A 23,783-nucleotide genomic window follows, 5' to 3' on the forward strand; every position below is an offset into this window, starting at 1 on the left:
AGAAAACATGAACACAAGTCTGTTAAACATGGAATATTCACCTCACAGAAAACACTGTTCTCACTCTTCAGGTATAAAAAGTATCCACTTGAAGGTCCTCTCCAGCTCCTGGGAAAATCAAAATGGTGGTTGTGAACATTGTAATATCACATGTTTCTTGCTGGGGTATCTGCTGCTAGAGATTTTATGACTCAGAGTAGTTTGAACTAAAAGGAAATTGAAATGCTAATTCTCCCCAGCAACTTATAGCCCATATGATGACGTTCTTCCCTGGCACACAAAGCCCTGGCTTCACAGTTCTTCACTGGCCCTGTTGCTCACTATCCCACACCCGCACAAACTGTGAGGGGGGGGTCAATGTAACACACCTGCAGAGCAAACCCCACCTGCAGCTGTGTGCTCATAGATGGACAAGCGCTAAGGAACTCCTCTCAAACAGAATCAAAACACAGCAGGAGCCTGTGGACCTTCCAGCAGTTTAATAAAATGTTTCCAGGAGAGGTCCTTTCTCAACTTGACAAGTGTTACTGTTCAATATGTCTGTGCAGCAGAACAGGTTAAAAGGCTGCATAACTTCATTCTCTTTTCTGGATCAAGAGATGCCTTTTCCCAAATCAGTGAATGACCACTTTCTTCAGCTTTTTATCTTGCACATATTTCACTCTTCTATGTAGTCTAATGTGTGCCAGCCATTAGATAATTTCATGTATGTAACACATTGCACACATGAACACGGAATTAAATCCACTAGGAATTCTCTGCTATTATTATGGAATTGGTATATTTGTATGCATTAACTAACACTGTATAAGTGTTTCTATCCCCTTCTCTGCTGTTGACTCCAAGACCCTAGATCCCTAAAGATTTAAGATCCCTAAATCTGGCAGCTTTATTTTGAAAGAAATAAGAACTTTAGGTAGGAAACACTGTATTTACATTATACTTGACTGCCCAACAAGACACTCTTTCAGTTTTCTTCATTTACCAGTGTGCTTAACTCTCTGCTTAATATAGCTAAATTGTCCATGTTCACACAAACCAGGCTCCTCTACCTCCAGTCGACATCAAAGTCACTGTGAAAGCAATCTCATCCCAGATTGCATTATTTTTATGTGAGGCAGCAGTCTAGTTCTTGTTCTCTCCTATTCTCTTCTCCTATTCTCTCTTCCTATTTCGAGAAAATATTTTCTGCATATTTTGGATACCAGAAGGGTGCAGAGAGAGGTCTCTTCTCTAGGGCTTGGACATTCTCAGTCAGGACAGTACCTGAGACGCTCACAGTAGGAGAAGGGGGTATTTACATGATTTTCACATTGACTCAGGAGTCATGTACATTCACTGGGACTGGCAAAAATGAGCATGGCTAAGGGCTCGGAGGGACACAGTGAACCCAAAGAGACCCCACATGATTCCTCCCTCCCCAGCAAACCACCACAGCCTGAAATAGCTCTACCTGCCCCTGGCCTTGATTCTGTAAGAAATCAGGGAGCGGGTGCTGAAAGCTGGAGCAGCTGTCAGAGGAGGCGAGACTAAAGCCAGAGGGCTCATAATCCCTTGGTCGCCCCCGCAGCCTTAGGGGTTTCAGGAGATAACAAACCCTCTTCCTAAGGCAGAAAAGAAAGAAAAGCTAATGCCACAAAGAGGCCAGCAAGACAAGCAGCAGTGCCTTTACCTTGTCACGGCCCTGGTGCAGATCGTGACGAGAAAGCAGCCAGCAACAATCATCCATCCCCAGCCTCCGTCGGGAGGGTCAGCGTGCCGGGCCCGGCGTGATGAGGCCATGGCGGTGCCTGCGCTCCTCGCCTCAGGGACGGCGCCTGGCTGCGGCCCTCACGGCCAGCGCGGGCCCGGGCTGCTCGGCACATGGGGCTGCGGCCATCTGGGGAGAGAAACAGCCGATGTCAGCCACACTGCACACGCTGTAACCCGAACGGCTGGGCAGAAACACTGCCTCAGCCATCCCTACTGCAGAAAGGGGCTGCTCGGCACATGGGGCTGCGGCCATCTGCGGAGAGAAACACCAGCCGATGTCAGCCACACTGCACACGCTGTAACCCGAACGGCTGGGCAGACACTGCCTCAGCCATCCCTCCTGCAGAAAGGGGCTGCTCGGCACATGGGGCTGCGGCCATCTGCGGAGAGAAACAGAGTCAGGACACTGCACACGGTGTAACCCGAACGGCTGGGCAGAAACACTGCCTCAGCCATCCCTACTGCAGAAAAGGGAGCGCTTCTTTCACATGCAATTTATGAAAATTTGTTGGAACCAAGAGGGCCACCAGAATTTGAGCCAGTGTATGGTATCATGCTTTTCATGATAATTTGGGTGATTTGTCCAGCACTTGCGTCCTAGCACACAATACCCTCTTCCCCTGCGTGTCACTGCATACATGTGCAAGTCACTCAAAGTCACTGAGGGCTTTGAGCCAGTCCTCATCCACCTCCGGCAGGCTCCTCCCACTCATCCATCCCTGGCCTGAACTGTATTTTCAATTGCAATCTCTACTCAAACTAGCTACTCTTCCTTGTACACAATTTAGTGCAAAAATTTTGTTTGAGAGAATACAGTTTTCATCTTTGTACGGGAAGGGAATATTTTCTCCACAACCAGAGCAGATCTGATGATAAAATGACCTCTGTATTCTCCCAAGTTAACCCCCAGATGACAGCTGTAATCAGCAGGACACAGCAACTTAATTTTGTGAGCATGGACAGTTCACAGAAGGTTAGAGCTAGCCTGTCACCTTCTCTTAACCACTTAAATCAATACTGTGTCTCCATCCAGACCATCAAATTGTCTCTAAACACACACTGGGTGCTGCAGGACACTGCAGGAAACCCACTGACACCCACTGGATGCACCCCTGGTGAGTAACTGAGTCATGTGCTTTGCTGAGGGGACCGACAAAAAGCCCTCAGTCCTTTTGCACCAGTGACTGCATGGCAGGGCTCAGCCGAGGGACCTGAAGTGCCCCAATTTTCTCAGTGCAGGAACACACAGTGCTGGCTGTCAGTGCCACATTTCAGTCCATGTTTCTGCCATCACCAGCAAGCCCTTAGCCTCTGGATGGATCAAAGACTTGTAAGACATAAGCAGACTATCTGGGATGCCTTTCAGTTTTGCTTGAAGAGAAAGCTCAAATACCTTCCATCTCACCTAGCTATAACAGATGCTGAGAATGCAAGATTCCCACTGACAAGAACCACAGGCTTCCCAGGAAGTGTTACTTGTTAAGGCAGGTCAGAGGGCTACAGAGCCACTTAAAATGGCAATTCAAGAAAGCAGCTACATGGTTAACACTGTGCATCCTCAGTCCTTGAAGCAGCTCAGACAGGTGAGGCTCAAGGCTTGACTCTGCAAAGCCCAGAGCTTCCTGACCCAAAACAGCAAGACACTCTAGAACTAGCCCTAAACACCACCACATCTGAACCTTTGAGAAGTGTCCATCAGTGACCTCCTTGAGATATCCAGAGCTGCAGCTCAAAATCAAAACCAGAATTATTTTAAGAAAACATATACACACTGCCAAACTCAAAGGTGAGCAAAATCGGAGGAAACAAGTATGACAAACAAAAACCACAACATGTTGAAAGCTTAGTAATATAGGTAGGTGGAGTTTGCATAAGCACGTGATCCATCACAGGGGGATCCTGAGCACTTCTGCAGAGTCTTTGCTAGGAGAAGCTCCTTATTTTGGGTCTGAGCAGTATCTTTTATTGCCCCTTCTACTGGAATGAACTGGGCGGGGGGGTTTGGTTTGGTGGGGTTTTTTTTTCCTTTGGTGGGTGGTTTTTTTGTTTGGTTGGTTGGTTGGTTTGGTTTTCTTTTTCAAGTTTTGATCATTTAGGGTGAAGGAGGAACTTCCAGGAATGCCAGAATGGATAACAATAACCCTTCAATAAGAAGAAATATATACAAAAATTTTCAGATCTGCACATGCAGAGCCCTAACTAATTTTAATGCACAAACAGCAGTAGCTGGGTGGCATGGCCTCAGCCTAGATCTCTGGCCCCACTTCCCAGGCAAGCTTCAGCTCAGGGTTGAGTTCACATTTTTAGCTGTACATTAACGTACTTGGGAAGAATTTGATGGCATATCAGGCTAAGTAAACATAGATTAGGTGTTTGGTTACATGGTTACTTTCCCAGAACCCTGCCAGCAAACATTTAATGAGGGTGCAAGCAACTGAAAACAACCATATTATAAAAAATGCCTGGCCAACATGAAAAGGCCACCCAGCCTCCCTATAGCAGATTAGTGCAGACCTCATCTCCTTGACTCCCCACTTGCTTCAAGGAGTGCTGTGCCTTTCACAGCCACTGAACTAATAGGCAAGTTAAATTATTACCTTTCTTGTTGCTGCACATGTCTAGAAGCAGTTATTATGTCAACCTTAGATTTCATTTGGAGGATAGGAAACTTCATTTGCTTACACCCCAGTGCTGTTTTCTAATTATCTCTACGGTGGATAGTACAGGCTGTGGACTCTGCAAATGAAGTTGAACAGCAAGAAAGCACACTTAATCTGAGCAATCATATCCTCCCCCTTCCCAAACGCCAGTTTGCTCTCATGTTGCATCTTTTTCTCAACTTTTCTGGTATAGGATAAGACTATTTTTGAATATTTGCTCCACTCTAAGGCCTGGCAGCATTGGCTGCTATTACAACATGTCTCAGATGTACATGAAAGTTCCTGCTGCTTGAGACAGCTGAAGGAAAGCAGGGTTAAAATTTAATCTCATTAAACAGTTCTATACTTTGCTAGATAATTTTCACCCAAGCACTAAGTAAATGTGCTTAGCTATGAGTTCAAAGAAGATGCAAGTGGGGTGAAGATGGTACAAATTCTGCTGATCCCTTAAAAAGCCTTAGTTACCCAATGTGCCCTGGCAGCTCACTAAGCATTGACTCTGTTCCCCCAAGTTAAAACATTAGGTTTAATTTGGCAGATGTATCAGTTGCTTCAGCAGCTAGAAAGAAGCCTAGAAAGAAAGCAAGTGCTCCTGAGAGCACCTCCCTTGCCCAGTCACTCAGCAAGCAGAAAGGAGGGGGTGAGGTTACTGAAAAGGTACTGCCATAACCTTGTACCTCATCACAAGGTCCCTCTAGCCAGGAAAAGGAGCACAAAAATCCACGGCAGCTTAGCAACCAGCCAGCACAGCGACAGGAGCCCCTGACCTTTTAAACAGCTCACAGCCAGCAAAGCGCTCGCTGCTCCCTCTGCCCACCTCTCCTGCCACCCTAAAGGCTTCCTTCTTTGAAGTAATTCGTTCAATAATTATATCACAACAACATGAAGATGCAAAGTATTTGTATGACAAAGGACAGAGGAACAGCAGGTACAGTCACTGTGGCCAGCCTGGGGACCAGGGCTGGGTTTTTCCTGCCTTGTCCACCTGATCTATTTACAGTGCTGGCAACTCCCTCATCTCAAGAAACACCACCTCCAGTGCCTCAAAGTTTGGGTGCTTTCTGAAAATGCTCCATTTGCAGAGGGATACAGCTTCAGCCAGAGAAACAGGCATAGGATGAGGTTTGTATCAAAGCTGCCCCACAGCAGGAACACAGGTCCCAGACCATAGTGGGGGTCCCACTCCACTACTTTCTTATTCTTCACCCTATCCTGATTATACAAAATCAAAATGGCTCTGTGTGTTTAGATGCCTTGCAATTTCTTTCAGAACTGCATTCTGTGCAGTTTATCCCAACAGAGCTGGGATATGTATTACCAGCACAAGTAAGCACAGAATCCAACACTCACTTTTACCTGTTCCGTAATGCAGAGATGTACATGTCAGAAAAATGAGAAAGAGACTTATCTAGAATTTTCTTTCTGGACCAGTGTGAGATACATCCAAATAGTTAAACTGTATGTGCCATTTGCTGCCTTTACCATGAAGATGGGGTGGGAGAGGCCTGAGAAGCCTGTGACAGTCTCTGCGCCCAGGATGCCAGGACACGCTTCCAGAACAGGTTCATGCACACCAATGAATTTAAACTGCACTCCTCTGGTGAACAACAACACACACAGCTTTCAAAGTCACTCTAAGAACATCCGTGCAGTTGAATTTTATGAACAAGTATAAAGCAGTTTAAGCATAGCTGGAGAAGATTCCCTAATGGGTGAAAGGTAACAGAATTGCATATATTTACTACATTTAACCTACACACTTTACTCTAGGGCTGTTTACTATCTTCTTCTATTTACTATTCACATAGCTCTAGGCCAGATCTTCTTTCTTGTTCTTCAGATTGCACCAAATATTATTTCTAGGCACTTGCTACATTCATGTTGACCTCTTGTTTTAATTCTCTCCTGCTTTCTTTTCCCTTTGACTGCTGCATCTTCAATGAAATGGAAAATAAACAAACCAAAGAACTATGAATAAAAGAAAAAACAAAAAGGGTGTGATTTGAGTATCAAAGACAGAAGAGGAAGAGAGAAGAAGGAAAAAGCTAACTAACAAAAATATGCATGTTCTGTGGGACAGTGGAGCATAAGATTAAATATTTTACAGCTTTTGAAAGAGTTCATTTCTTTTGCGTGTCTTGAAGGATCAAGGATGACCACATCTGACCACCAACCAGAGTCCTTCCCAGAAGTTGGCTAGCTACCTTAACTTATACAGTAGAGCACATTTAAATGGGACAAGAGCACAGAAGATGCAGACAGATGCAAACCCTCTATTGACAGGTCTAGTTAGGAGAAAAGGAGGCACTCTTTTTTGGGTTTTTTTCCTGTTTGGAAAAAACAAGACACTTTTCCAGCCTTTTTTGCTTCCCCATATTTCCACACTAGCAATTGCATACCATGGTAGGCACTACAGCCAGAATTCTGGCAGGCTGCTAAATCCTAAATTGTTCTTAACTACATGGAAAATAAAGACTCCAATGCTGTACAGCTCTTGGGATGCAAACACTATTTCTAATCTAATCTGTTTTCTCCAGTCAACAGCTGTCCCATTCTGTACCCTAAGTTAGCTATTTAACTCAAAAAGAACAGCTTATTTTGATTTCAGCAGAGTCTATTTATCAAGAATTATATGATTATGACTTTGACTTGTTTAAAAACAACCCAAGAGATTCTCTGTAACCCTATGTTCCTAAATAAAAATAACTCCATTGAGCATTTTAAGGCTGTCACTCTATATTGTCAGCTTTTCTCTGTTTGAATATGTGTCTGTCCAGACTCTAGACAAAAACCAAGTTTATGTTTTTCTGAAAAGAATGGTTGATGAATCCATGGAAATATTCCTTGTGTGAGTGAGTAATCTTGCAGATTATGCATGTCTTTACAAGCAGGGTAGATTCTGCTTCTTAGACCTCCATAAAACCAGTGTCATTCCAGCACTGTTACAAATGGTTAAAATGCTTACCTGAAACTCCATTTAGGGAATTGTACCAAAATCAAAGTAAACAAACAAATATAAAAAAAAATTCCAAAACAAAACCAAAATCCAACCTGACTTTTAGTTGTTGCCATAACACTAAGACAAGAAGAACACATTAAGACAGGTTGTAGTAAGTGCTTCCTACTTTTTCCAGTTTTTTATCCATATTATTCCTGAATAAATCTGGATGTTTTATTTTGAAAATGTGTAACCACTTTTATACATTTAAGGAGGGTTTCCCTATGATACCAAATAAAAGCAACATTAATAATCTATTTTTTTGCAGTAGTACTTTGGGGCTTCTTATCATAGAGCAGTGTCACAGGGCTGGGCATCATACAAACATCTGATAAAACTTGCCCTCCATCCAAAATGTATCCAGATAGAGAAGATGAAATATGTAATAGCCCAGCTTATGAACTCCCATCACTATGCTGAACAGCAAATGTTCTTTGTTTGCTTCAGTTAATGCATTTGAGGGAGTTGGTTGCTGGAGACAGATGGAACAGGAAAAGCAGTCTGGAAAGAAAAGGGATGCTAAGCAGCTGGTAGAGAATGGAGGTGCCAGTGAGGGGCACAGGAGATTAGGGTGACACAAAAGAAGGGCAAGAGTTTAGAAGACTCTCATTTATCCAAAAAGTAAAAATACTAAGAGCTGAAACATGAATAAGATGGCAAAAGGAAGGGCTGCAGAGCAGCACAATGTTCTTTAGCTGCTCCTGTACCAAGCAGTCACTGGGAAAGGAAGGGCCGTGCTTGCCTCCCACAGCAATCACTTTGCACACTGGCTCTTTAATTTGTCAAAGCTGCCAGAAATTGCTAAATCAAATGGTGCAGCTGGAGCCACAGCAGGAGTAGGTACTGTCAGTAATGAGAAATGCAAGGTGAACATCCCTTGTCTCTTGAAACCATTGTATGGGGCTTAAAGAAAACCAACAGCCTGACAGAAGGGGTCTACAGAAAAAGGTTAAGCAAATGATAATGGAACCCTCTTGACTCTTTTACATAGCTCCTGGCTAGGTTAGTCCTTAAATAATGCAGTTTAACTACAGAGGGTAAAAAACACAAAGGAATATTTTTGTAGGAAAACGCCTTTGCAGAGAAAGCTTGACTTTAACATAACTCCACCTGAAAATATGCATTTTTGATTGACACTATTAAGGGCTTTTAAACAGGCATTTCATTTCTCATTGTGATTTAAAGAATAGAGAGCCAGACAATTTTCCTTGAGTACATGTCTGTTACTGAAATCTGAGCTGAGACTGTCAGTGAGCACACCCTTAGCAAGGCTGTGGTCACACATGTTCCATCTTATGATGTCAACATATGTATATGTCATAAATGTCTTTGATGTTTGCTATTTTTCTAATATCTCTCAATTTTTCAATATTCCTACATTTTCCTAATGTAGAAACACATGTTTTTTGGAATGTTTTTTTTTTTTATTTACTTATAATTACACTACATTTATCTGTTAATTTTGAGTTTTATAATATATCATTAATGATGATTAAACATTTCTTCAAACACTTCTCATGTACTGTTAAGCTTAAACATGTGATAGTACAATATTTTTTCTCAGTCATTCCTATCTGTTCAAGGATCTGTGCACTTCTCTGGACCAGGAACTTATTAGTGCTCTCTTACACTTGAAGAGTTCAGAGCCCAAGTGGCATGGTTGGGTTTTTAACAATTCACACAAAAAAATACTTTTCACAGTTAATTTTCAAGATGTGAATCCTACACAAGTGCTTTCTAAAAGGAAAGGAGATGATTGTTTTAGAAAACAAATTCTGTACCTGGAGAACAAGTTATCCAGAAGGTTGTCTCTATTTATCTGATGGTTTAGGGCTGCTGATAGCGTCAATTCATCGTCATCTTCAATGTGCAGTATTTGCCAAAGCTAATCAGGCATGGAAAGGCAAGGCAGGTTATTTCCTTTTGTTCACACAAGCTTATGTTCTGAAAGAGAGCTATTAGAATCCTTGATGCCATGCCCACTCTTCTAATGGATAATATGCACCATATGCTAGCAAACTGTCACTGTGACTATCATTTGTCTTAGGGGGTTTTCAGCTGAATTCTTAAACTCTGTAAAAAAGTCAGATAGCCCTATCATGTCGGAGCCACAAATTATTTTTCCTTTAATAATGTTAATATATAATCATTGTATATTGTAAATGTACATTAAGATAATCCCCAGCAGGAAAGGTAGAAATATCTCTAAATACTGGACAGACAACTGTTCAAGACAAAAAAACAGGATGTCTGTCATTTCCTGAAACAGACTTTCAAAAGCAACTACCGATGAATGTGGCTTTACAGGGTTAGGGATTTCTGAGAAGTAATTGCAGAAATCACATTCACCTTATTTAAAAAGCATCATATATTATAATACATCCATATGTACATTCCAATGAACACATCTCTGCACAAATAGGCTCACATGTGTGAGCCTTCAGAAAGCACAAACCCTTCAGAAAGTAACAAAAAGGGAAGCTACTAATTTGGGAAGGAAACATTAAATACTAAAATGAAAGACAAGGAAACAGACAGAAGTCAAGAGGAAGAACTCTTAGCATGCCATACAAAATATACCTCTGACCAGGAAGAATTTGACAGCATGCACACAGTGAAATATGCATCTACTCACAAGCAGCTGTTTTGGTGAAATCACATGCAGGAAGTTAACAAACAACCAAAGTGTCTTGGGCAGATCAGCACATTCTTCATGCTCAGTCTTCCATTCAGCCTCACTGAGCCATCCATGTTTCAACTGGATCCTTGCTTAATACTGTATTTTAGTTTTTAGGACAACTTTAAAGCCTTGAGAGGAGTGCCCCAGGTTCCCTTTGCCGAGTGAATACTGGTGCAGCTGCTCGATTACATCATTTTCAGAAATGATCAGCAGGAACTTTCCATGATACTTAAGGGTGTGCTCCTGCTAGTCAGCATTGCAGCCCAGAAATACAATTTCTCAATTTTATTTAAAGAACATTTCTCTTCAAAGAATGTTTTCGCTTTGGTAAGTGAAACACAGAAAAAAAAATCACCCTGTTATACCTTGAGTATGTTTTACCATTAGTCTCTATTTCTATTTTAATTTCTTTAAAAGTTAGTCTCCATTTTTGTTTTCTCAGATGTTCCCATACATATCCTTAGCTTGTATCCTCTCAGCTCCACAGACACACAGAACTGTCAGCAAGCAGAATGTTACAGTAAGTGTTCAAACAAGCCTGTGGTGGAGATGTGATTGAAAAGAATGTTTGGAAAAATATCTGACCAAAAGAAGCACGGGATTATCTTAACTCATAAAAAGCATGAGACCAAAGGCTTTGCACCAAGGGACCCAAGGGTGCCTCTGGCAGGAAAACAGACCTGTAAGTAGTGAGGGCAGAAATTTTATAGGGAGAAGTTTGAGTTACTCTAACAGTAAATGAGACAGTATGTAGAAAAACAGGAAACCACTTTCCCCAGATTGTATCACATTTGTCTTTTCTCTTCACCATCTACACTGTAAAGCCAGATAGCTATAAAAGAAGGAGGAAAAGAGCCCATCTGGAGGAGCAAGACATCAGGGAGTCATCTTGTTAAATGTTAGAAAGTAATGATAAGAGAGCCTATAAAAGGTGAAATTTTAAAGTACTTGAAAAGGGAAAGAAAGAAAGAGGCTGATGCTATCTAAGAAAAATAACCTAGAAATTTATGTAAGAACTGGTTATAAAAACATTGGTAAAAATTCTCTGTTTCTTCTTCCTATTACACCCAGTCCTAATTACAGCAATATTTACAACCCCAGAACGAGCACAGCCTGCCAAATCTCCCATAAAACACCCAAAGGCTCTTATGAGCCATCTCTCAAATGGAAACACTTCAGAATCAAACTCTGCAGCCTCTGCTTTTTCATCTGATCCTACAGACCAACTTGCTGGCCATTTATCATAGCTCTTGAACCACTGAATCGGAAAGTTTATAAAAACAAAAACCTGGCTAAAAAATTCAATAATAGACTGTAGAACTAAGTATAGGTTTTCAACCTGGTACCATGTTCCAGGATGTACTCCATACAAGTTATAAGAAAGTTTAAAAAGAAACCAAACAAAGTAGTCCTGGCTTTTCACTCTCAGCTTTGTTATTCACCTTACTGGTCAAGGAGCCATGGTGAAGAAATGCATTTCCTGCCTGTTTAGACTGGACAGCCACATGAGTATCATTTGGTCAAAGTCTCACCACATATCAGCTTGGGAACAAAAGAACAAGATTTAACAGGACAACCCAACAGTTATCCCCTTATCCTGTTATTCCAGCCAACCTCGTAATTGTCTCTTACCTAGATCTCGTTATCAATAATCCTTTTAGTGGGATCAGTTTCACTTTAAACTGCTTATTACATGGATGAAAAAGGAGCAAAAATAACTCAAGAATTATCAGAAAGCAAAAATCATTTCTAAAACAAATGTTCATATATTGATACACAGAGGATGATATTCCTTAAAATCTTCTCACCGTGAAGTTAATTTTTTTCTCTAAAAATTAACAGGTTCTAGTGATTTTTTCAAGAACGTCTTCTATTTACAATGGAAATTCACCCCCTATAGGAAATAAACTGTAACTATCAAGATAGTAGTATTTAAATTGCATCTTCTGAATTACCTGAAAGAGTAACTTGGAGCATCCCAAAGAAGAGTTGTTACAAGGAATTGTTGTTTTACCCATAAATTCATTGGCACCATAATAACAAAAATATAATCTTGATCTCACACTAAAACTGACAAACAAAAAACTAAGGCCCAATTAAATTATTATCTTTTGTTTTAGTGATGAGATCTCTCATTGAGTTAAGTTTCCATTTCCAGTTAAGTACCACTGGTGTATCTTGGTACCCTGAAAAATATTGGGAAGATGTTGGCAGCAACACCTGCCTATGAACCTACCTAAAAAAAGCTCTGTTGCATGCTCCAAATCATTCATCATTAGATAATTTTTCTTCTTGAGTGGGCATTTTATGTTAGGGCAGGTTGCATTTAATAAATTTTAAATTGCTACAAAGTTCTTAGTTCACCTGAAGCAAAAATAGAATCCCAACAAACTCTTAATAAGTCCACAAGCATCAGCAGATTTCCTTTCCCACCTCCACTGCCACCCTAAAACACACTCCACTGGTTTCACTGTCCTGTCTGTCACCACTTTCACATCCTCTGTTTTTTCCCCAGACACATTTTAGTCGGTGCATTGGTGCCTTTCCTGTCAGGAGGCACTGATACACTGACAAGCATTTACATGCTTGCTATATTCTCTAGAAACAATAAAACTATGGGATTTTTTTATTTTCTAGGAGTTGCTTTGTGTACCAAGTTTCACAACTGTCACCCAAGATTTACTTTCTCATTTAAGGTAAAAGTAAAATTGCCTTCTGAAGGAGTACTCTGCAAACTACTTCTGCTGATACACCCAAGGTGCCCACACAAGACCTCTCATCTGAAATACTTTGTTAACCCATGCTTTCTGGCAAACAGACAAAGCTTGCAAACTGACAAGTGTCATTTTACCATCAGTCATGGGTCCGTGATTTTATGTAGCTTGCACCACAAACCAAATGCAGAATTACATCACATGGGTTGCAGCCCCTCAGAGATTACTCTCCACTCCATTAACTTCATTAAAAATAGACCAGATGTGTGGGATAATTCTATTTATTCTTTCCAACTTGCTACTCCATCAGGCTAAATTAAATGGGCACTGATAGAAAGAACTCTGACCACAAAGAAGAGATGAAACACTGGCTTCATGAAGAGCAGAGGATGGTGGAGCAGGCAGGGAATGAGTCACAGCTCATCCTAGATTTCCTAGATTGCCCTGCCTACTCTACATCTGGATCCCTAAGCTAACCAGAAGGGGACCTGTTCAAAGCTTTGGATCTGTGCTGTGCCCCACAGAGCTAAACAGGGTACAGAAATAAGTGTTTGCTTCTGCAGGAAACTGGCTCTGGCTGGGATTCACAGGGATGTTTCTGCTAACAAAGCGTTTTTGCCTTTCCAATTTTCATCACAGCCACGTGCCAAAAAGGAAAATTAAATCTGACCAATTTAATTGTTCTCCAACTGCACCCTGTTTTGACTGCTTAGATTTTCAGGTATTTAGGGTGGAAGCCAGGTCCTTCAATAAATAATGACAGAAACTGCATATTTTTGCTGAGAGTTCCAGGGTCCTTGGTGATCAGCTGTGATGCCGCAATCAACACAGTGTTCATCCAATACTAATTTTTCTGCTGTCATCAAATTTTATTTTATGGCAGTTGCATTTCCCAAATTAAATATTTGAGCCACTTTCAATGCAAAATACCAGATGCACAGAGAAATAGTCTGAACTGATTTAGACGAGGAAACCAAAAACTTGTTAATTCTATACTTAACAATGAAAACAGCTTTCATACAAAAAACTCCAGCTGCTATTGGAGTGCAGTATTGATACTGGTCAAGTGGAGAAACTACCTGGTCTTTGCAGCCACTCAGTCCTTCCAAGAGGGAAAGTGCTGCTCCTCTCAGCTGCCTTTTCTTGCTCAGCTGATTTCCATTCCAATATTCTCTCTTCCCACAGGAGAGAATTCTTTTCAGTCCCTTTAAAAATGCACTTAGGATTTCTGCTTGTGTTATCACATTATAGCTGCCCAAAGAAAGTGTAATTTAAGGAGATGTTTGCATGAAAGCAGGATTGCTGAGGGAGAGTCAACAGGGAGAGAACTCTCCAGGATCGTGTGGCAGCAAGGACGTGATGATGGTCAACATTGATAGGTGGTGGTTTGTTATCCAAACTGACAGGATTGCATCTGGAAGGCTGCAATGCTTAAAACAAACAAACAAAAAAGCTAACTACCAGAAATGTTTGTTTCTTTAAAAAACTGAAAAATAGCTGCCTATGAGAAGTGTAACAACATCAACATACTCAAATGGCAATAGCACATCAATTCTTCAAGGGCCAACTCAGACCAGTTAGCCCATACGATGAAAATGGAAACCTTTATTCCCATCAAGTTCAGTGCAGTAACTAATTTTAAAACCAGCTGGGGATATTTATTGAACACTGATACTGAGGCACACTGGTATAGGCAAGGCTGAGTGTGATACCTTGGCCCAGAAAATTTCTAACTCAATAGCTGAGAGACTGGATTCAGCATTTCAGTGGCAGAAAGATGAAGCTGACACTTGAATGTGGAACCATTTTGGGTTTGACTGTCCTTATTTCAGGCCTTCCTTTTCCTGTTCTGTTAATGACTTTTATGGGAAATAAAGGTGATGAGCTAGAAGGGCTGATAACAGGGGCCTCTGGAGGAGGGGAATAAACACAAAGTCAAGAAATTAGCAATCCAAATACTCTGGTACTTTTGGGAATACATAGGAGTAAGATAAACGTGGAATCCATGCTCCATTGCAGTACCAGCCAAAGAAGACAGAGCAGAGGGGATGGAGGACAGTGACCCCAGAGCAGCAGCACAGCCCTGCACTGCCCCTTCTCAGCTGCAAGTTGCCTGAACAAGCTCCAGGCACTCCTCTGCCAAAGGAGCCTGATATTGTCAAACACAACAGCTTGATGAGACAAGGCCTAAAACAGACAAGAGGACACATTTGACTATGTCTACAGAATAAATTGAGGACTTTTGAGAGGTCTTCAAGAAGCTCTCAAAGCCAACCTAGTTTAAGATGTGTTTATAATGAACACTCTATGACTTAGTAGGTACTGAAACAGCCCCCAGAACACTGTGGCCAGCAGGAAAACCATTTGAATCAGGAAAGATGTTAACTAGGAAACCCAACAGCACCACAGACTACAAGAAACCCCTAGAGAGGCAAGGGAAAGATCCTACTTCCTACATTTGCATTTCACATCTGGGAAATGTGAATCATTACATCAACATTTAGAAAACTCCAGAAATAGCAGAAAGGAAGGAAACTTTGCATTTAAAAAAAAAAGTGAAAGACAGGAGACTGTTTCCATCTTGAACAAATGGAGAGAAAAATGTCAGCACTGTCCGCTGAGGACTGAGGATGAGGATCTGAATTCCCAACTCCAAAAATACTTCCAGGTCCTGTTCAGAAAGGGGGATGCAGGAATTTTGTGGTTGCTTGCTAAAACATCTTCTCTGTTTTGATACTCAAAACCTGCCTCTAGGACCTTCTGCAATAGCTGGGCAACAGCTTTTATTTTTTAAATATTCAAAGAAAATGTTTTCTTCTATTTGTTTTCTAGCAGGCACTTTGCTGCTGACATTGCAACTGAGAACTGAAATTTATTTTACCATATGTTCATCTGCACTCTCACCTATTGCTTCAAATGGATTTGAGAAAATATTCAATCATTAGGTACACAGTTACCCCAGAAGAAACGGAGTATAAATGTAGGCAAGTACACTGGCAGTCTGTGAACAAAAGTTGAGGAATCCCTGAAGTTTGGTCAAATCTCTTGGCAAGATATGGCAATAATTTTGATGGTATCCCAGTCACTCACAGATTGCACAAGAAACTTGGAGAGCTGGAAAGAAAAAGGTGGCAGATGGGGTCTCTATAATTTACATACCAGTAGGTTAAAAGAACAAATATGTTCATTATAAATAAATATCCACAGATGGTCTAGGGCTTCCCATGTTTATTATTTCTGGACAATTATGACAACCCTCTGGTAGCAACTAATGTATTTACCATTCTAAAAGCATTCAAGGACAGTATTCCCCAGAAACTGAATAGATGCTACTGACAATGAGAACAATTAAAGAAAATAATGTTTAATGGTAAAAGGAGCCCAGATTATTTCCCATGTCTTGTTTTTACATTAGTTTTTAATCCTATCCACTTAAATAGCATTACCCAACTAGCAATTTGATGCAGAATGTAAGCCTGATTCTTAGTGCATATAAGCATGGATGTACATCCTTTACACAGACTAGAAATACAACACACATTAAAAAAATACAGTTGCTTCATTTTTCTCTTATTTGCATAATGCTCTGAGACAGCATTCACACCAAAGTCCAGGAAATCATGTTACAATAAAATACCAAAAAAAGAAAAAGACCAACAGTTTTTCGGTGCAAACTGGTAATGTCATCTAAAAGCAAACACGAAAGACTCATCATTTACTGCCTTCTCTCTTCATTATCTCATCAAACAAAACAACAAAAACTGATAAATATGACACATAAACCAAATGAGAATAAAAAATGCTGTTCCTTTTTTTTTAAGTCAAGTAAAAGCAGCAAGAATATCTTGATTTGTGGATAGCTTGTAGTTATCCAACACTGAACTGCAGCTGAGAAACAACTATTCAGTAGCACTTGCATTGTATGCAAAGTAACCAGTAGAGTTTTATTAACTAAGACTAAATTCATCCCAACTCTCAAAATATATTGTTGCATGCCCTCAAGCCAGTTCTACAATTCCCAGCTGCTGCAGGCTCTGGGGAAGAAATCTGCCCCAAATTGCTGGCTAATCTTACAAATGAATAGCTCATCTCGCTGCTGAAGAGATTATCTGCTGCCTCAGGGGCCTGCATAGTTTAAACTGCTGCAGAGACCAAGGAGATGGATTTTGATCTTACAGTGTAAGGAAAGGTAAGTGCCTCCTGGCTATACCTGAGTTCTGTGGGCTCCTCTCTTCTGCCACAGTGTGCCAGACAAGCGTCATCTGAGCAGCACCCACCCTCCTGTGCTGAAAAATGCTGCTTCAAAAACAGGAGGATGGGGGACCTGAACACCAAAGATTTCATACTTAAAAGATCACAGCTTTCCCTGCATGCAGTTATATCCAGCATCCTCCAAGCTGCAGAGACAAGGAGCCAATCCAGGACAAGAGTCTCCACCAGGGTGTCCTCACCCAGAGCAGCTGACTCATTGCCCCTCTGGGAACAGCTCTCCCACTTCCCAGCAAGTGCAGAATGCTTCCAGAGAGGAAAACAAAACTATCAGTTCAATAAGCTCCACAGGAAGCACCTTCATTTCCAGTGAAGAAAAACAGAGTGATTAGCTTGGACAGCTTCAGTTTTGGTTTTTAAAAACTGCACCTTTCCAAATGTCTCCATCCCACATGCTGGGAGCCCACCTCCTGCAGGCAAGCTTAGCTTGCAGTTCTACTACTCACAGTCACATCAATGTGTGCCAATTACCACAGGCAACAATATAGCTCATAAAATAGGTCTTTTGCTCTCATAAGGCTGCTGTAAAGAAAACCCTCTTAGGAAAAAATGGATAAAATTGAGATTTTTATTTCTTTTAATCTGCTTTTTTAAATCTACAGGAGACTCTACAAGGATAATCCAACTGGAGCTGTAGTGACTCACCACAGGACAGAAAAGGTAAGATACTTTTCTTCAATGCCATAAAGTTTCTTGTTTCAGGTTGGAAGGAAAAGGTTATTTTTCTCTGTTGAATAAGGATACTAATAGCATGTAATTTCTCCTTCAAATTCTGTGAACAGGAACATGTACCATCATCCTCTAAATATGCACTCCTGCTAAATGGACAATGTGCTGTGTTTTCTTACTGGTTACAATGGGATCATGACGAGAAACAAAGTGTGTAAAGCAGGAACAAAAACAAGTCCTAAAACAATGCACAAAAGTATCAGTGCTTTCCAGACTAAAATAAATGGTAGCAGATTATGGAAATCTTATATTAAACTGACTTCTTAGTCTCATGATATAAATTAAAACAGTGCTATTTATCTAATTGCTTCTGACGTTTAGAATTTAACAGCAGGTCTACACTACCTTCAAAAGTATATTTAACAATTTAGGTAAATGTAAAACAGAGTATAGTGCATGCATGTAACAATTATGCTCTCTAGGACTAGAGGCACCCTCTTAGGGGTGGTTTAATCTTCCCTTTTAGAGTTTGGGGCATTCACCTATTCCAGCTAAATATAATCTGTTTAATAAAACTCATACTCTTATGATGCCTAGGTCTATTTTCCAGAAAACAGAGAATATACTCCAAGAGAGAATAGTATAGGGAATGCATCCTTAAGTTGTACACATGGCTATACATCATGAAAATGAAATCATTAGGTGAAAACTCAAGAGTTACAACAAAAACAGAGGACCATATCTTCGTGTACACAGCCAACTAACTGCACATGCACAACTGCATTAAGATATCTGAGCTACATTTTTCAGGCAGCTGCCATAACCACATGTCATCATCCCCCTCTGACCACAGTTTGATAAGCAATTATTTCTTTCAGCAGCAGTGATGCCGGCAGAAACAGCCCTTACCTCCTGCCCCCTGCCATGTGCTCCTTCCTTTCAGGCCACCTTCTCAGCCCTTGACACAGCAGCCACGCAGTCAGACAGATCGGGGTAAAAAGTTACGAATAAAAGAGAAGCAAAGGTGCTTTTGAACCCAGATGCAGTTCCCCAGGAGCCCCACACACGGTTGTGCTCATCCAGCTCAGAGGGTGGCAGGGGGCTGCTGACGCAAGCACGGTTCTCTCAGGAAACACATGCCAAATCTCTCCCTCAGGAAGCAATTGTGTTTGCACCAAAGCATCTGAAAAATCTTCCCCCCCTGTGCCCAGTCTGTTGGACCTTGGCCTGGGAATATGGATCCGGAAGGGATCCCTGGGGGTGTCCTCGTCCCCTTCCTCACAGCTGCAGACAAGAACCAGCTCAGCAAATCCCATCAGCGAGGCAGCTGCAGGTGAATGGTGCACAGCTTGAAGCTGAAGTGAATGTGCAAGCTGGGGCAAAAAGAAAGCTCCTGAGTTTCCCCCTGTTTACATATCAGCTGAATCAATTCTGATAAAGCTTTGTAAATTCAAATTACACGCTGTGCTATATTGTTTTGCATCATCACTTTCCACCTTCAGGTGAAGGCAAAAGTTAATGATTGAATTTTAAAGGCATTAATGTGGAAAACCCTTAGGGAAGCCCAGCGAAACCTTCCATTAAAATACAGCTTCTGTTACACTGCTGCAAAAAATGGAAAAGTAAACATTAAACACAATGCAACTGAAAAAAATATAAAACAAGAACAAATTATGAGCTACGTAGCACTAAAAACAGAAATACAAAAAGACAGTAACAGCTAATGATTTGAGGTGAGCAATAACATGGCCCTAAATGAGGCATAATAGAATCACTCTAAGGAAAATGCAATCCTGTTTCACTTCATTAAGTTTTATGTTATCCTCCAATTTCCCAGCACTAACAGAAACATTTCCTCATTGCCATTGCAGGAGTGGACTTAACCAACAGACTCAGCTATCCCAACCAGCTTGTTAACTTAATGAAATCAATTCAGTCAAAATGCTACCACAAAAACCCAAATTCATCCCAAATACCTAATTAACAACTTACCTAAAACAGAACACGTTGATACATGAGTGACAAATTATCAGAAAGTTCAAAATAAGGATAATACTCACTGTATCTTTTGGCTTCTTTTTTTCATTGAATAGATTCCCTGAATTTAGTCAGCCTGTGAACACACAATTTCCTACAAGACCACATAGCCCGAGTCTATTACTGCACACCTGGTTGCCCTACAAGAGACAAAGAATTCTCCTGGGAATACACTATGTTAATACCCCAAAAGTAATATCCAGGCTGTTCAGGGTACGGATAGCTGCGATTAGCTGCTTCCACAGCTAACTGGCCCTGCGAAGGCCAGAGGGCAGCCCTGCAGCCTGTGCCTTCGGAGCCCCTTGGGGAGCCGCTCACACACACACACCAACACAAATACACGTAGACACACAGACAGACACACAGACACACAGACAGACACACAGACACACAGACACAGAGCCGTGCGCGGGCATCCCGGGACAGCCGCGCGTCCGCACGCACGGGGACGGCGACAAGGCACAGCCCTGCCTCTCACACCTGCTCGGAGCAGGTACATTTGTTCTGCTTATGCAACATGAATAAAAGATACCTGAGCTTCCTCATGCCATCTCGCAACTTGAAACGCTGTTTATCCTTAAATGCTGTTTACCTGACCAGCATCTTACCTAACCAACCGCTTATATATACACGTATATCTATATCTATATATATGTATATGCATTCCGTCATTAAATACTGGCGTTTACACTCATTTTTATTGATTTTTCAAGGTTTCCGCAATTCTAAGGTTCCACGACACAGGCAGGGCACGAAAGCGCCTCGGCTGCAGCCGCGCCGCCGGGGAGACGCGCTGCCCGCCCCGCTCCGCGGCCACCCTGTGTCCCCGCTGTGTCCCCGCTGTGTCCCCGCCGTGTGCCCCGGCTGCTGGCGGGCCCGCAGCCCCAGACCATACCTGCAGGCTGCAGCCCTCGCTGCGGCTGGGCCCGGAGGAGCCCCCGGCCGCCGTGCGCTGCCCCTGGGGGCGGTGGCTCCGCGGGCCCGGGGGCGGTGAGCCCGCCCCGCCAGCGCGGCCGTGACCGCGGGCCCGGCACGGGAGGCAGGGAAGGGTCGGGCTCGGCTCGGCCCCTCCCCGGCGGGGGTGCCCGGTCCCCACCTGGCCGCTGCTTGCCCCTCCCCGCAGCGGGGCCCGGCCGAGCGCTGCCCCTCGCCCGGCTCCGCCAAGCTGCCACCCCAGTCCCTCCTTCGTGGTACCTTCACCAACACGAAAAATGAGCCTCAGCACTGCCACGGGAGCTTTCATCGCATTAGGAGGGATTTTGGTTTTTTTTCTTAGCATCGAGGCAAAGTCAGTACTGGTATTTGTGGGTCAGTGCTCTCAGGCTTTTCGTAAGTTATTTTAAACTGTTCCAAAGTCAGGCAACATTCAAGAGTGGAAATAACACCAGAACTTGTGCACATGGATGGTCCTCTGTCACACACACCAGCTCTTCCTGCCCATTAGGAATCATGCTGCTGTTTGGTAGTTTTTAAATTTTCAAATGCAGTTCAAAACCCCAGAGCAGGGGAAGGACTCACGCAGATTTGGACCCTAGACTCTTGGAACAAGTTTCAAATTCCAGCAGCCTTCTGTTTATCCAAGAAAGATAAACTAAGTGGCCTGCTGAATACTGCATGTGTTTTTGGGCAAGATCTGGAAAGCAGCAGGTCTTTGCTCAGAAAGGATATTAAACATCCTGTGACACTTTCCATGAGAACAAAGATAAAATGGGATCTTTTCTTACCCTTCTTGTTGCCAGACAAGAGCTGCTTGGTCCTTGTCTTTCCCCAGGACCTTTCAGTGCTGCTCTGAAGAGCAAGTGCAAAGCTGCCAGGAGAGTGCAAGCAGAGCCCTGGGAGGGTGGCACGGAGCTGTTTGCTCTGCTGGTCTTCAGGGTAAGTTCAAGCATACACGATTTGGGTAAGCATGGCAGCTTCAGGGCAGATTATGAATTGGAAAAGACTTCCCTTTCTAGGTGACTCTGAAGCTACTCTGTGCCACTCAGCAGCACAAGAGAGCCAGGAGAGACTGATCTTTCCCCTCCGTGTGCACACTGTGGCATGAAGCTGCACACCACCCATGCACATCTTCCCTACCCCTGTGGCATGTGGCCCACAGCAGTCCAAGAGAAAAGGGGCAAGGTTTTCCCCACCATGCATGTGGGTGATAAAAACTTGCCCTTGAACAAAAAAAGTGCAGCTCTTACTTTCTTGTTGAGTTTTTGATTTCCCCCTGCCCCCCACCCATCTTTTTTATGGCTCTTTAATATTTTGGAAAGATTTTTTAATCTTACCTGTGTTAAACTGTGCTTCATTTTGGAAGATTTCCTTTGCCAAAATACCCTGGTAACATAATTGCAGCAGACTTTATTTGAACTGCTTAACACTGGAAGATAAAATTCTGAACAAGAAAGTCTGGGCATTAAGCTGCTGATCAAGAGATTGGGGATCTCAGCATTGCAGTGAGCCTCCTCTGCAGGTCAGGTTGGCAGCACCTCTATGACAACTCCCCATCAGCAGTGGGAGCAACAGTGGTTATCTGTATTGGCTGCTGACATTTTGACATCTGGCTCAACAGCAGGTAATGCTTCTCTGTGCTATAGAAAGGATATTGTCAGAGAACTAGACCACACTGTGCATTGGACATGCCAGGGGAACTCAAGCAGAAAAACCACTCACACTCTGCTGACCTTCCCTCAGTGCTACAACAACAACATTAAAACACTTCTGTGCTAATTAATTTTTATATAAATTCATTTTAAGCACTAAGAAGCTAGATATCACCAAATCAAAATGCACGACTTTCTTTGGTTCTTGGATCAAAACTCTGACACTAACAGAAATACCAGGGTTTGGGTTACACGGTGTTTACACATTCATGACAGGCTTTCTTTTGTCACTCATTTTTCTTATGCAAGTTTCAGCTGCTGACACCACACAAATGACCAAGCAACACAAAAGAAGTCATGAATAATCGCCTTAATCCTTCCAAAATTGCAGGACTATGGATGTTGCTTTCTTTAGAACTGCAATCAAGGTAGGAAAGGAGCACACGCCCTCACCTGGAGTGCCTGACCAGGCAAAGAAAACACAACTGGGCAAGGACTTGTTTTGGTTTGGTTCCTGTGCCAACAAGAGTAATTCCTTTACACTCTTACACACTTTGCCAACCACAAAAATAAAGTATAATACTAAAGAATTCAAGAGGTAAAATAGAAGTTTTTGCAGTTTGGGGAATGGTTAGGTGCCATGGAACAGGGGATGAATGGCCTTCCTACACAATGAATGTTCTTAACTTGAACCTTTATATACAAATACCTGTTGGGAACTGAAACCCTCACTACCCTCCTTCCACTGCCCTCCTCTCCCATCTCCCTGGAGCCAATCAGCCCTGCCCTTGCAGCCAGCCAGCTGTACAGGGAAATGCTGCAGCAGCGTGCTCAGAGGAACATTTCCAGATCTGGTCACTAACATTTGGATCTACAACCTTTGGCATTCTATAGCCAAAGGAACCCAGCTTCTCTGGCATCTCTAAAAAATTAAGCCAAAAATTGGGAAAACTACAAGTTCCTATGGTTCCTTCAGCCCCCTCTCTGTGTCTATAGTCCAAATTTTGCCACCTCCAAGGCAAGAAGGTAAAGTACCCACCACTTGAGAGCTGTGGCTCCTTTCTGGAAGTGAAGGCAAGCTCTGTTTCTTAGGGACACACAAGATTTTAGCAAGGGATCAAAAGACACTGATGCATTCCCAAAAATATGTGGCTGTGTAAGTCATATATGTAGCCTGGGACAGAAAAACGAGGGTATGTAATGTTCTCCTCACTTTTCATGGACACTGCTAATTCTTGGAACATGAGCCCATCATTTGGCATCAGACCAAAAGATGCAGTTAAAACCAGGCAGTTTCTAATGACACTCTAAACTAGATGAGGGTATGTCGTGCTACCTACAGAGTGCATCATCTTCAGAATATTGGGAAATTTTGCCAGAAGCATCCTCTCTCTTGATGTAAGTATAGGCAGATCA

The 23,783-nt window shown here is 42.4% G+C and overlaps 1 protein-coding gene across 3 annotated transcripts in view; it reads right to left on the reverse strand.

The window, feature by feature from the left end:
• The window catches only part of SLC16A12 (solute carrier family 16 member 12), a 31,710-nt gene extending 10,760 nt beyond the window's left edge, over window positions 1-20,950 (reverse strand). Inside the window, exons 1-2 of one of the 3 annotated variants that reach the window (XM_071439089.1) lie at window positions 20,675-20,950; window positions 1,673-1,879 (exon numbers count right to left, since the gene is read on the reverse strand). In XM_071439089.1, coding sequence (XP_071295190.1) covers window positions 1,673-1,782 — 110 coding nt within the window. In that variant the 5' untranslated portion in view covers window positions 1,783-1,879; window positions 20,675-20,950. Of the gene's footprint in view, window positions 1-1,672; window positions 1,880-17,014; window positions 17,100-18,651; window positions 18,851-20,674 lie in introns of those variants that run through there. The other 2 variants (XM_071439088.1, XM_071439090.1) reach the window with 2 other exon arrangements.
• Between the last annotated feature and the right edge of the window lie 2,833 nt (window positions 20,951-23,783).

This window comes from Agelaius tricolor, unplaced genomic scaffold (genome assembly GCF_023055355.1).
Source record: "Agelaius tricolor isolate 1412-34295 unplaced genomic scaffold, bAgeTri1.0.p SCAF_13, whole genome shotgun sequence".
Taxonomy (NCBI): Eukaryota; Metazoa; Chordata; class Aves; order Passeriformes; family Icteridae; genus Agelaius; species Agelaius tricolor.